At 35.3% G+C, this 15130-nt stretch overlaps 2 protein-coding genes across 2 annotated transcripts in view; both read left to right on the plus strand.

The window, feature by feature from the left end:
- Positions 1–972: 972 nt before the first annotated feature.
- On the plus strand, positions 973–9650 carry LOC106877097 (protocadherin beta-15). Its single transcript, XM_089363297.1, has 4 exons — positions 973–3348; positions 3537–3690; positions 4854–4924; positions 9609–9650. Exons 1-4 carry the CDS (start codon positions 973–975, stop codon positions 9648–9650), a joined length of 2643 nt encoding a protein of 880 aa, XP_089219423.1.
- Positions 4854–15130, plus strand: part of LOC106877102 (protocadherin Fat 4) — a 72864-nt gene continuing 62587 nt past the window's right edge. The window contains exons 1-3 of the mRNA XM_089363298.1: positions 4854–5879; positions 9609–12043; positions 12232–12385. Of these exons, the coding sequence (XP_089219424.1) occupies positions 9665–12043; positions 12232–12385 (2533 nt within the window). The 5' untranslated portion in view covers positions 4854–5879; positions 9609–9664. The remainder of the gene's footprint in view (positions 5880–9608; positions 12044–12231; positions 12386–15130) is intronic.

The following is a 15130-nucleotide window of genomic DNA, read 5'->3' on the forward strand; positions in this document are numbered from 1 at the left end:
GCACAAAAGCACCTTTTATTGTGTGTATGTGTGTATGGTTTGTAGTTGTTGTGTCAGGTGACAGCAGGAGAAAGCATTTTGAGAACCTACAAGATTGCTGCTCGTGTTCAGTTACGTTGTAGATTGCTGGACATATTGCCAAAATTGTAGGGATACAATGTATAATTTTGTTCTTATGTCACCCAATTATCTGTTACAAAGTAGAATACGGCTATCAAAGGTGCACGGGGAATTAACAGTTCAACATAACATGTATCATATAATTTTTTAGAATTTTATTCCAGTTTATTGTATTTATTTTGTCAACCTTTTTAAGCCAAAAAAGATTCCATCTAAAATCTATAGCACATTAGGCAACCTGCAAACTATACTGTATGTTGGTTATTAGGTTGTTTATTCATGTTACATGATTCTCTCTTAGCTCTTCCAGTGCTGTCAGCACAATGCACAGTGAGCCCTCTCCCAAAAAACCTGATTGCTTACTTTCCTCTTAACTCTACTCAGGCTGACTCCCATTGCTATCATGTTGTCCTGGAACCATGTCTTCCTTTATCTTACACTCAGTGTTTTCCCTCCTTCTGGCATGGTAGTATGTTACTTGTGTAATAACTGAAGCACATGGCCAGTAAACCATATCTGCTACTTAGTCACCACTTCCCATGCCAGCTCTTCTCATCACCTCTTTGTTTCTCACTCTGCCCCTGTAACACATGCCCAGGATTGAATGTAGGTAACATCAATGAAACATGTCCAACACTTGAGAGATCTTTGCTGTCTTCTTCCAGGTTTCACAGACACAGATACTGCTAATGTAACAATATATGAATATAGTTGCAGCTTTATCTATCTGATGCCTAATGTCCCAAACTGCTTATATCTTTTCATTTGATTATTTACAAACTTAATTTTCTGTTTTAGGTTTAGTCTTCATCATATGTGAACAATCTTCAATAACCATTGTTATACAACAATATGTTATTGCCATTGACAATTGTATTGTCAGTGGTCCACTGTGTCCTCACCATAGACCTTACCTACCATGTGGAAGAAGAGAGAAGTCCAGGAACATATGTAGCAGACATTGCTGCGGATTCTAAACTTTTAGACAATGTTAAACCATCTGACCAACATTTGATAACATTCAGTCAATTCAAACGAAAGGTGGCACAGTTATTTAATATCACCAAAACAGGTAAACTGTACACTGCTCAGACACTGGATGCAGAAGATCTCTGTACATTCAACAAAGAATGTTCTAGAACTGTGAAAGTTATTATAAAGAAAGTGGATAGTTTCACAAAAATATTAAAAGTCAAAATAGTGATTGAAGACATTAACGACCATGAACCTGAGTTTCCTGAAAAACAAATAATTTTACAATTTAGGGAAGGAGATCGAGAAGGTATGAAGAAGTCAGTTCCAAATGCCATAGACAAAGATATCAGTTACCAAAATTCTTTCATTGAATATAAACTTAAAAAGTCTGATGATTCATTTTCTTTGTCAGTTTCTAAAAGAGCTGATGGCATTTCATCATTAAAGATTGTTTTAAAAGATAAATTAGACAGAGAGATAAAAGAAAAGTATAACTTAGAAGTTATTGCTAAAGATGGAGGTTCTCCATCTAAACAGAGTGTGTTAAATGTTGTGATTGTTGTTGAAGATGAGAATGATAATCCACCTGTATTTTCAAAACCACTTTATAATATTTCCATCAGAACCACACATGACAAGACAAAGCCTATTCTTACTTTGTCAGTAACAGACAAAGATATTGGATCCAACAGTAAAATTACTTTCCATTTCAGCCCAAAAACTTCTGATTTAGCAAAGAAATATTTCGAATTGGATGAAAAGACTGGCAAAGTATTTTTATCTAGAATTTCTAGTTTGAATGAAAAAACATCTTTTGAATTATTTATAGAGGCCAGGGATGGAGGTAACCCACCTCTCAGTTCTATAGCAACTGTTTTAGTAAATGTTATCAACCAACACAACAATCCTCCGTCTATTGATATTGATTATGTTAATGCAATCAATGACAACACAGGTACGATTTCTGAAAAGATCAAAGTCGGTAGTTTCATTGCTTATGTGATGGTCACTGACAATGATGTGGGACAAAATGGAGAGGTCAGCTGTGATATCAAACATGATACATTCAAACTACAGTCAATGGGATCTAAAGAATATAAAATCATTCTAAACAAACCAGTGGACAGAGAAACACAAGGACACTATAACATTCCTGTCTCGTGTCAAGATAAAGGATTACCTCCTCTGAAAAGTGTTAAAACCCTCTCTATCCAAGTGACGGACATCAATGATGTACAACCACAGTTTACCAAAGATACATTCCAATTCCTCACCTATGAAAACAAAGATAAAGACTTCCCTATTGGTTTTGTCAATGCCACTGACCCTGATCTTGGATCTGCTGGACAACTCACATATTCTCTGCTGCGTAAAGAAAAATCCAATCTACCATTTCTCATCACCAGTTATGGCTTCATTTCAGCCACCATGTCATTGGACAGAGAGAAACAAGATGTGTATAAGTTTGAGGTTTTTGTCAAAGATAACGGAAGCCCATCTCTGAATGACACAGCAAATGTTGTTGTTGAGATTCTAGATCAAAATGACAATGCTCCCTATTTTACATACCCTAGTAGTGACCCTTACACCCTGAATGTGCAGTACCATCCGCAGAGTAAGAGTGACATCACAGTTTTGAGAGCCTCTGATGGGGACAGTGGAAACAATGCTTTCCTCAGATATGCAATCGTACAAGGCAATGATAAACAGTTGTTTAGTATGAACTCACACAGTGGTGCTTTATCATTCTCCAGCCAAGTTTATCTAAATGATGCTGGAAGTTATGAGCTGGTGTTTGTTGTGAAAGACAGTGGTAGTCCAGTTCAGTCGTCAACCACTAGTGTCACTTTGGTATTGGCTGTTAGTAACGAGACATCACCAATGTCGAAGAGTGGACCTTTACAATCTTCGGGTAGGGTCCATATGACATGGGTTATTATCATTGTATCCTCAGCAGTAATAATATCAGTGGCTATTGTTGTTTCTATAACACTGTGTATTATGAAATGCATTAAACACAGAGATAACACAGCAGCTGCTGCAACAAAGACTACAGCATACCAAGGTAGAGCAGAGATGAAACAATTGTTGTACCAGACTAACACTTCTGTTGCTATGTCAAGGAATCCAGAAGAGATGGTGAAAAGGAATATCTATTCTGAGAGATCCAAGAGTGAATGTTATGCAGAAGGTCAGCTACGGAACAAATATGAATCTTCAGTTCAGTCAAGAACTTTACCAAAACCTACCCCAGTAAGTGGAAACATTATAATATTTTCTCTCTCTTCACTGTATATGTAAAAAAGGAACAATGAAATCTCTTTGAATATGTTTTAACTTCAATGATACATTCCACTATTAAATTGTTCTCTGTCCATGTTGATTGTAACTTCCATTGTTTGGTGTCTCCTCACATTTCTTTATCGTTTGTTTGTCAACAGAAATACTGTCAACCTGTTGTGGTGACATCAAGTGATGATGCTGTGGAAGATAATGCTACTATGGTTTGTAACTATACATCAGATACAATGTCATCTAAGAGAAGTGGTAGACAAGGAGACCTGAAACATTATGAAGAAATACCAGGAATATCAGGTTAGTAACGACAATGTCTATATGTTACTTTTTTATTATCCCAAGTGTGGACATTTACTAACTAATCTTAACTCTATACCATTCAATAGATGATGATTACATTTGTATTTATGCTTCTCAGAGATTATTCTGTTAATATTTTTCCTTTCCTTGCTTCTACAATACTGATTTGCTGTTTGGTTTGTTTTGTTTTTATACTGGTTGTTAACATTTTAAAACATTTTTGCGTGCTTTCATCCTGCATTATATATTTTGTGACGTGTAGTTTTCTTTACCTAACTTATTCCTCTTGAATCTAATTACAGACATTTAAAGCTAATTTATGCCCCTTTTTCCTGTAGCATATATTGCATGTCAATGCTACTTAGGTTGTATCTTTAGTCACATAATTCCAAATCACTTCTTTGTTTATATTTTACAAGAGCACGGTTAATATATTATATTTAGCTTATTACATATTTATCGTAGATGTACAGCTTCCCTTTTATTACACACATCTGGTTATAGTTCTTCTTTATCAGAGATTATTGTTTCAAAAATCTTTTACAGAAATTATTGATCACACTATCATTTTCATAACATCCAGTTCTGTGTGTGTCAAACATTTTGTACAATTAATGATATAATTTTCAGAGACAATTTATTAAGTCCATAGAACTTCAGTACAAGAATGTGTATATTCCTAGTTATACTGATATAATTGATATTTTGTTTCTGTTGTATTATCAGAGATTTCATTATAAATTTTACGTATCAATACTGAAATTCCAGCTTACTCCATTTTTCTATTTCTTTGATAAAGTTTGGTCTTCTCTTGACCCTAAGAAGTATTTTAAATTTATCCATTACTTAGATAAATTGTTTTACTCAAAACCACTTTCCCTATCACAATACTTTCTGTCTTTATGTTCTGAGTTCAAATTCTGCTGAGGTCGACTTTGCCTTTCATCCTTTTGTGCTCAATAAATTAAGCACCAGTTGCATACTGGAGTCGATCTAATCGTCTGGCCCCCTCCTCAAAAATTTCAGGCCTTGTGCCTAAAGCAGAAAAGAATACTTTCTGCAGTTCTTCAACATCAATAAATGCTTGTATAACTAATACATTTTTCTCTTCTCAGTTGTGTTGAATTAATATGAAAATCTATTTTGTTTCTAAATTCCAGATCAAAATATTTATAAAAATAACGGTACATCTACTTCAAAAGATTTCAGTGAAGAAACACCTGTGAAACATGTATGATAATACTGAAGTAGCATAACTACATTTGTTCCATACACATGATCAACATACACATTCCTTCTTATCTATAATATATAGCATTAGTTATTCCCCAACGATAGCAGTTTCTGAAAAGCTTTAATGTATCTACAAATGACCATGAATTTCTCTACTGACAGAGATTCAACCAGTTCCAGATAAGTTTTCCTGCAACAATATTTTTAAGTTACTAAAATTGAAAAAAAACTGAAATATGATCAACACTTAATAAAAAGAAACCTAATTTAGCTCTGACATGTAACGTCTAAATTTATATAATGGAGTTGCACAAAGAATATTGTCCTAGGATATCTAAATTACAAATCTAAGAAGGAATTTTAATGAAAATATTTATTATCACCCCCATTTTCTTTATAATTTCCAAAAAAATACTTCTGAAAGTAAGACTAGATATTAATATTGTCACTGTTCTTGAAAAACACTGACAATCGTTTACTATAAATGTAAAATATACAGCTGAGTGAAAAGAAATCAGCACTAAAGAAAATTCTCATTGGTCTTTTATTGAAGTCATTCAACCAATCAGATTCTCACTAAAACATAAAATGAAGTCACTAAGAAAGCTAAGCATTTGCGTTACTGATGTTATTAAAGCAAACAGTTATGTTTAACTATAAAATATTGTTGCTGTTTAAATATAAATCTGTATATATCTAAATATTTATTAATAATCATATTTAAGGATAAATGCATACAAAATAATATTTGATAGATGTACTCCCACAAAGCATACAACTTCAATGACACATGCAGCCCTCTCCTAGCAGCAGACTATCTGCCTGACGTGCTACACTACTCCATCAACATACAGCCATTGTCACACCATTACAGCAGCACGTACAATGGATCTTTCTACAACAATACATCTGTCAATTCTCACTGACTAACCAATGATATAATTATTAAAAAGGTAAGTTTCTATTTAATCTTTTATGATATCATTTTATGTTATAAATCTCTCTTAATCTGCAATATATTGTATAAATATATTTAATAGTAATAAGAGAACAAAGACATTGAAGAATAATTTATCCTTATTTTTCATATTGTTTTAATTAAAATTAAATAGATTATCTTGATTAAAGAGCTTAATATTTAGACTTTATCCATTAAAACAAGACTATTTGTATCAATTTGTTATGCGTATTGATCAGTAATCAGAGACGACACTCAACAATACAGTGTTATCATGTGTATTTGTTTTTGATTTAACTAAGATGTAATATCTTACCACAATAGCAGATGGCATGTGGAAGATATCTTTACATGTTTGTATTCAATATATGAAAGAAGATTATGTCTAAATCCTTTTATGATGTGAAGATTTTTAACAGTAATGAAGTGATGGTGTGTTTTATATTTTGCTTAGAGTTACTAGCAGCAGACATATTAGAATCCCTTCTTAACTGTTAAGAATGGAGATGGTAGCATATATTGTTATGGTCCAGCACTAATTTAAATTGATGAAACTCTAAATATATGTATTTTATCTTACTCCTGCTATGATAATAAATCAAATAGTAGTTCATTGAAAATCTCATCTCAAAAAAGTCTAAATCATATTATTTTATTTAAAATTAATTGGATTATGTTGATAAAAATGTTTAATATTTAAACTTTATCCATTAAAACAATATTACTAAAACAGAACCTAAATTATAAATCTTGCCTACTCTTTTATTCTGTTATTTCCTGAGCAATAAAATTTCCATCAGTTAATTTTATTTAAAAATTCTTATAACATTTATTACTAATTATGGTGAGAATATTTAATACTTCTTCCATCAAAGATTAGTTATTTCAGGAGGAATAGATTATGTATTATTTAGGATATGCTTTAGAATTCTAGTCAACTATTTTTTAGAATTCTACTTGACTAGTTTTTAACTTATTTATTTCATCATAAATCTTTTCTTACTTTATGGTAATGTTCTTGTCATATTTCCAACTTCAATGAAAAAAAAAAGAAATAATTGAATACAAGTTCAACTTCTATTAGAATTGCTTAATTCTTTTCTGTCAGTTGTATGATTCGCAAATGAACTAATACACTAGTTACTTCTATTTACTTCAATAATTCAGTGGCTATTTCAAGCTGTCAGTTTTGCCTGCTTGACATGTCGCCTTTATCAAAGAAATTACATATTTGATTACTGGAAAAGGTATATTACCAAATAAACTGAAGTAGATTTCACTAAGATATATTTGCTATAAAACACTATTAATTATTCCTATGAAGATTATTTGTTTTAGTGGTGTTGTTAATCTAGGTTTCATAGAAAAGTATAGATCTTTGTTTTTGTTGACTTATGTCAGCTATGATTGATAAATGAATACACGTTTATGTTTTTTAGACAATTGTTTATATTGGCACAAATGATTTCCGATGAAATTAAGAAAAGCATGTAGTGCATGAATCAAAAAGAAATACCCACCAATATTTACTTGTGATCGTATCTGATATGTTTTGTTGTATCTTCAGCCACACTTTTTTTTTTTTCAATTTATAAATTATCATGAAATTGGTACACAAAAAGCACCATCCAATCATGATCGATGCCGGCTCCTCTGGCCCCTGTGCCAGTGACACATAAAAAGCACCCACTAAACTCTCAGAGTGGTTGGCATTTGGAAGGGCATCCAGCTGTAGAAACACTGCCAGATCAGATTGGGACCTTGTGTAGCCTCCTGGCTTCCCAGACCCCAGTCGAACCGTTCAACCCATGCCAGCATGGAAAACGAACATTAAACGATGATGATGATTTTACAACAAATCTTATATGAAATAATATTTTGATTTATTCTAAAAACTTGAATTCAAAAAGTAAGTTTAAGTAAGTTTAATTGGATGTTATAACATTCATGCATTCATTATATTTCGTGTGAGTATCAACTGAGAAGAAAATCTAGTTTTATGATGATCATCCCTTAACAAGATAATATGCAAAGTCTAGGAAAATTAGTAGCTTACGAGATAAATTATCACAAGAAAAGATCATGTAGTCTACAACCTGTAAACTACATTTGTGATTGTTGATATGTGGAGGTTGATAGACTCTTACTAATGTTGTTGAATGAAGACATCCCTAAAATTAATTAATGCTTTATATTAAGATATTTTTTACCAATGCAATAAAATGAAACAATATTTTCTAGAAATTATAAATATAACCAAAGCACTTCTAGTTCAATATCAGTTATTGGAGTGACCAATTTCAATTAGAACCAAAGAGAATTTGAACAGAAATGGAAGGTGGTTTGAGAGAACCAGAACCACTGTCAGGAACTGTAATGTTTCACTCTCTGATAGGATCTCTCCTGTCAACCACAGTTTTTCTATTCTCACCTGTATTGCCACCAAACATCTATTTCTGTCTTCATCCTACTACCTGCACTTACACCTCTTCGATACTCCCCAGCCTTTCTTTCTCTCACTGCTCTCACCCACTTCTCCTTTTACTGTCCTGTCACCACAGCTTCAATACCTCTTCAACACACCCTCACATCTCTCACTCTCTCTCTCACACACACATACACATTCATGCCTACCGTCCACAACTTCTTCAATTATTCTTTCCAAATATCTTGTCATCCTTGTCCATTTCTCCTTTGTTATCCTCTCTCCTTCACACTTCCCTTCCATACTTGCCCTTCTAATGTAGAATTCTTCTTGACCCCCCCCTCTACACAACCTACTTTATCACCTTTCCACTTTGTCTCTCTTTGTCACTGACCCCTGACACTAATCCTATTTGACCTTTCCCATTCCACACTTCCTCTCCTTGCAGTGTCTACTTTGTCTGGCAGAATTGCTCTCTCAAGTGGTGCTAAGTACCATTTATACAACCAGTTATGTGCAGGTTCTTTTTTGTCTACACTGTTGCACATTTTATCCCATTGTCATCCATGCAGCCATCACTTCAAACTAGGAACTGCCATAACCACTCTAACCATACAGCAACCATTTTGTTTTACCACTTACTGAAAATTTTAATCACTCAAAGCCTTGGTCTTCCTCTCACATGCGTCTAGCATACCCATGAAGAAGCATTTTCTACTTTGCTTTTCAGCTTATGACTCACTGCTTTGAAGCCTTTCTAAGTGCGGTGCCAACCCAGTAGTACATAGTAGGTCCAGTTACAACAAAAATAGATAAATTGTACTTTGTCCCAAAACAACCATCTCCCTTCTTACAGCTACACCAAATAACATCATAAACTATATTCAATAGACTAAAATACAAAGAATTACATTTATGAAAATGTAAGAACACTCACAGCCACCATGTGTGACTACTACAAAGAATCAATAACAATAGCATGCAAAGGATATGTTCGATTTACCATGGATTATGCCTGTTCTGCATCAATACCCTTAATCTCTCCACAACAAATTGTGGCGAATTACATCTGCTTCAAGTAACACATTGAGATGAAGTGGCATATCAATGGTATCACACGAAGCTCCATCTCTTAAAGGATCTCTCACTGCTTAGTATAATGACATGGAAATGCAATGGACATTTCCTGTCATTCTCTGATAAGATCGCACACAAAAATAATGTACTGATCTCTTTGTTGCATGAATTAATGTGTAATATATAAAAATTAAAATTGAGGAAATTGTATTTCTGTTTCAGGTTCAATCTTCATCATTCCTGAACACCTTTAACCAGTTCTAACACCCAACAGCAATATGTTCCTGTCATTGTCTATTGTGTTATCAGTGGTCCACTGTGTATTGACCATAGACCTTACCTACCATGTGGAAGAAGAGAGAAGTCCAGGAACATATGTAGCAGACATTGCTGCTGATTCTAAACTTTTAGACAATGTTAAACCATCTGACCAACATTTGATAACATTCAGTCAATTCAAACGAAAGGTGGCACAGTTATTTAATATCACCAAAACAGGTAAACTGTACACTGCTCAGACACTGGATGCAGAAGATCTCTGTACATTCAACAAAGAATGTTCCAGAACTGTTAAAATTATTATAAAGAAAGTGGATAGTTTCACAAAAATATTAAAAATCAAAATAGTAATACAAGACATCAATGACCATGAACCTGAGTTTTCTATTAAACCAATATCTCTAAAATTTTCAGAAACAGATGGAAAGGGCACAAAACAGTCTTTACCAAATGCCATAGACAAAGATGTTGGATTTCAAAACTCGTTAATACAATATAAATTAAAATCAAAGAATGGAGAACCATTCTCTCTGTCAGTGTCTAAAAGAGCTGATGGTATTTCTTCTCTTAAAATAGTTTTAAAAGAATCATTAGACAGAGAAGTCAAAGACACATATTTATTACAAGTCATAGCTAAAGATGGAGGTTCACCAGCAAAACAAGGTGTTTTAAATATAAATATTTCTATAACAGATGTTAATGATAACCCACCAGAGTTTTCTAAACCTCTATACAATGTATCCATACAAAGTACACATCACAAATCTAAACCCATCATTGTTTTGTCTGTGACTGATGCTGATTCTGGTGAAAATGGTAAAATTACTTTCCATTTCAGCCCCAAAACTTCTGATTTAGCAAAAAGCTATTTTCAATTAAATGAAACAAATGGAAACATTTTCTTAAGTAAATATACAAGTCTGAGTAAAAAGAAAACCTATGAATTATTTATAGAAGCCAGGGATGGGGGCAGTCCACCCTTTAGTTCTATAGCAACAGTTCTAGTAAATGTTATCAACCAACACAACAATCCTCCGTCTATGGATATAGATTATGTTTCTGCACTCAATTATAACACAGGTACCATCTCTGAAAACATCAAAGTTGGTAATTTCATTGCTTATGTGATGGTCACTGACAATGATGTGGGACAAAATGGAGAGGTCAGCTGTGATATCAAACATGATACATTCAAACTACAGTCAATGGGATCTAAAGAATATAAAATCATTCTAAACAAACCAGTGGACAGAGAAACACAAGGACACTATAACATTCCTGTCTCGTGTCAAGATAAAGGATTACCTCCTCTGAAAAGTGTTAAAACCCTCTCTATCCAAGTGACGGACATCAATGATGTACAACCACAGTTTACCAAAGATACATTCCAATTCCTCACCTATGAAAACAAAGATAAAGACTTCCCTATTGGTTTTGTCAATGCCACTGACCCTGATCTTGGATCTGCTGGACAACTCACATATTCTCTGCTGCGTAAAGAAAAATCCAATCTACCATTTCTCATCACCAGTTATGGCTTCATTTCAGCCACCATGTCATTGGACAGAGAGAAACAAGATGTGTATAAGTTTGAGGTTTTTGTCAAAGATAACGGAAGCCCATCTCTGAATGACACAGCGAATGTTGTTGTTGAGATTCTCGATCAAAATGACAATGCTCCCTATTTTACATATCCTAGTAGTGACCCTTACACCCTGAATGTGCAGTACCATCCGCAGAGTAAGAGTGACATCACAGTTTTGAGAGCCTCTGATGGGGACAGTGGAAACAATGCTTTCCTCAGATATGCAATCGTACAGGGAAATGATAAACAGTTGTTTAGTATGAACTCACACAGTGGTGCTTTATCATTCTCCAGACAAGTTTATCTAAATGATGCTGGAAGTTATGAGCTGGTGTTTGTTGTGAAAGACAGTGGTAGTCCAGTTCAGTCGTCAACAACTAGTGTCACTTTGGTATTGGCTGTTAGTAACGAGACATCACCAATGTCGAAGAGTGGACCTTTACAATCTTCGGGTAGGGTCCATATGACATGGGTTATTATCATTGTATCCTCAGCAGTAATAATATCAGTGGCTATTGTTGTTTCTATAACACTGTGTATTATGAAATGCATTAAACACAGAGATAACACAGCAGCTGCTGCAACAAAGACTACAGCATACCAAGGTAGAGCAGAGATGAAACAATTGTTGTACCAGACTAACACTTCTGTTGCTATGTCAAGGAATGCAGAAGAGATGGTGAAAAGGAATATCTATTCTGAGAGATCCAAGAGTGAATGTTATGCAGAAGGTCAGCTACGGAACAAATATGAATCTTCAGTTCAGTCAAGAACTTTACCAAAACCTACCCCAGTAAGTGGAAACATTATAATATTTTCTCTCTCTTCACTGTATATGTAAAAAAGGAACAATGAAATCTCTTTGAATATGTTTTAACTTCAATGCTACATTCCAATATTAAATTGTTCTCTATCCATGTTGATTGTAACTTCCATTGTTTGGTGTCTCCTCACATTTCTTTATGATTTGTTTGTCCACAGAAATACTGTCAACCTGTTGTGGTGACATCAAGTGATGATGCTGTGGAAGATAATGCTACTATGGTTTGTAACTATACATCAGATACAATGTCATCTAAGAGAAGTGGTAGACAAGGAGACCTGAAACATTATGAAGAAATACCAGGAGTTTCAGGTTAGTAACTACATTGACAATATTTTACTTTGTCATTTTAAATGTAACGGCCATTTCTAACATCGTTATCAACACTGTTTGACAAGCTGTGTCTTTCATTTGTTGCTTCTCTGAATTACAAGATAAATCTGTGCTCAAATACATACACACACATATATCATCATCATCATCATCATCATTATTTAATGTCTGTTGTCCATACTGGTATGGGTTGGACTGTTAGACAAGGGCTGGTAGGCTGAGGGGCTACACCAGATCACAGTTTGATTTGGCATGGTTTCTACGGTTGGATGACATTCCTAACACCAAGCATTCCGAGAGTGTAATGAGTGCATTTACATGCCACTGGCACAGACGCCATTTGCATGAGACCAGTATCTTCCGTGAGTATAATTTCACTTGGCTTGATCAGTCATCTTCTCAATCTTGGTATATTACCAAAGGTCTTGATCGTTTGTCATTGCCTCCATGAGGCCCAACACACAAAAGGTGCTTTTTACCTTCTGCCAGTATTGGCCACATTACCTTTGTGAGGCCCAATGCTCAAAAGGTGCTTTTTATGTGCCAATGGCAAGGGTGCCAATTACATGACACCAGCATCAACCACAGCTACGATCTCGCTTGACTTGATGGGTTTTCTAAAGCACAGTATATTGCCAAAGGTCTCAGTTATTAGTCATTGCCTCCGTGAGACCCAAAGTTCGAAGATCATGCTTCACCACCTCATCCCATGTCTTCCTGGGTCTACCTCTACCACAGATTCTCTCCACAGTTAGAGATTGGTGCTTCTTTACACAGCTATCTACATCCATAGGCATCATATGACGATACCAGCACAGTTAATTCTCTTGCACACCACATCTGATGTCTCTTATGCCCAACTTTTCTCTCAAGCTGTTTAAACACTGTTGTACATGCACACTGATATTGCACATCCAGTGAAGCATGCTAGCTTTATTTCTTTCAAGCCTATGCATGTCCTTGGCTATTATAGCCCATGTTTCACTGCCGTGTAGCATAGCTGTTTACACAGACTTCATACAGTCTCTCTGAGGGAGTGGCCCTTTGTTGCCAGCAGAAGTAAGAGCTCTCTGAACTTTGCCCAGCCTATTTATTCTCACAGCTACGCTTTCAGAGCATCCACCCCCACCACTAACTTGGTCACCAAGATAATGGAAGCTATCTACTACCTCTAGCTTACCTCACTGGCAGTCGATGGAGTCTATTTTCTGTACATTTTTAGTGTTAATTATACCTATGCACCTTCCACACACAAAAACTATTTTCCCAGTTAACCTTCCTCTGATATTGCTGTGCCTCTTATGTGTCCATAGCTTGCACCGGATACATCTTATGGAGTTTATCCCAACACTTTACCTACAGATCCAGCAGGGCCATCTGCCTAACAGAATTTGTGATTTGTCCGCCCTCCTAATTACTAAGATTTTGGTTTTTGCTATGTTAACTCTAAGGCCCTTCGATTCTAGACCTTGCTTCCATACCTGAAACTTTTTCTCTAGTTCTGGCAGTGATTCAGCTATAAGAACAAGGTCATCTTTTCCAGATTGGTCTGCTTCCTGGTATCTTTCTAGCCTGAAGTCTAAAGTCACTAATGACTATTCTATGCTGGAAGGTACTTTCTTCACCCGGGAAGGTTTTTGTATTTTTGAGCAACCATGCATCCCACTGTCTGACGAGAATGTAATCGATCTGGCTAGTATAGCCACCTGATTGGTAGGTTGTCAGGTGGCTAGCTGGCTTCTTGATGTTGTGTTGCAATTCAATAGGTTATTTGCATCACAGAACTCCAGTAGCCTTGTCCCCTCTTCATTTCAGGAATCAATTCCATGTACACCATGGAAGATATCAGGTGCCTGACATACCCATTGATATCCCTAGCTTGCAGAAGAATATCATAAAAGCAGTCCTTTTGTTCATTTGGTAGACCCACTTGGCGGGGTGTAGGCAGAGATAATTGTTGCTTTGCTATTCTGCAAAACTAGCCTGAGCTTAAGCACCCTATTGCACACTCTGACTACCTCTATGACCTTATGCACCCATTTCTCTGCAAGAAGTATGCCCACACCACCTACCTGATCGCTCTTACCTTCCCAGAAGATTTTATACTTACATATCTTGCTTGTGAGGAACCTGGCTGAAGCTCCTCTCCACCTTACCTTTCGAATGCAACATACATCAACACACCTTCATTCAAGCATCTGTATATTTGTGACAGACTATGCCTTTCTTTTGCTGGGCTTAAATCTCATTTGTGGACCCATGAAAGACGAACCTCCATTAACTACTCTGCCTATCTATCTGTGCATACCTGTCAACGCTTTGTATGCCATAAGGTCTGAAAATGTAACGGAGGCCTCAAAAGATATTTTAAGATCCACAAAGATCAGAACTTAACTGCAGCTCTTGGTGGTCCAAAACAGATATGAAATTTAAGTGATTGTCTTTTCAAAACATTGTCTTGTTTAAAAAGTCACATCAGATGCCATGATAGATCTAAGGTGTAAGTACAAGAGGTGATCAATCTGTGTATAAGGAGCAGACTGTACCCTAAGTATCGAATTTCTTTTTGCTGTGTTAGTATGAATCAGTTATAATTAACAGAAGCAGATTTTCTAAAGCCAGCTGCTCTAACTGTCAACAAATATCTATATTCACTGTTTCCAAGAAGTAATATTTCTCCTAGTCTTTTGAACATGAACACCACCACTTCTATGACAGTAACAT

Source organism: Octopus bimaculoides, chromosome 14 (genome assembly GCF_046866305.1).
Source record: "Octopus bimaculoides isolate indiv1 chromosome 14, ASM4686630v1, whole genome shotgun sequence".
NCBI classification, from domain to species: Eukaryota; Metazoa; Mollusca; class Cephalopoda; order Octopoda; family Octopodidae; genus Octopus; species Octopus bimaculoides.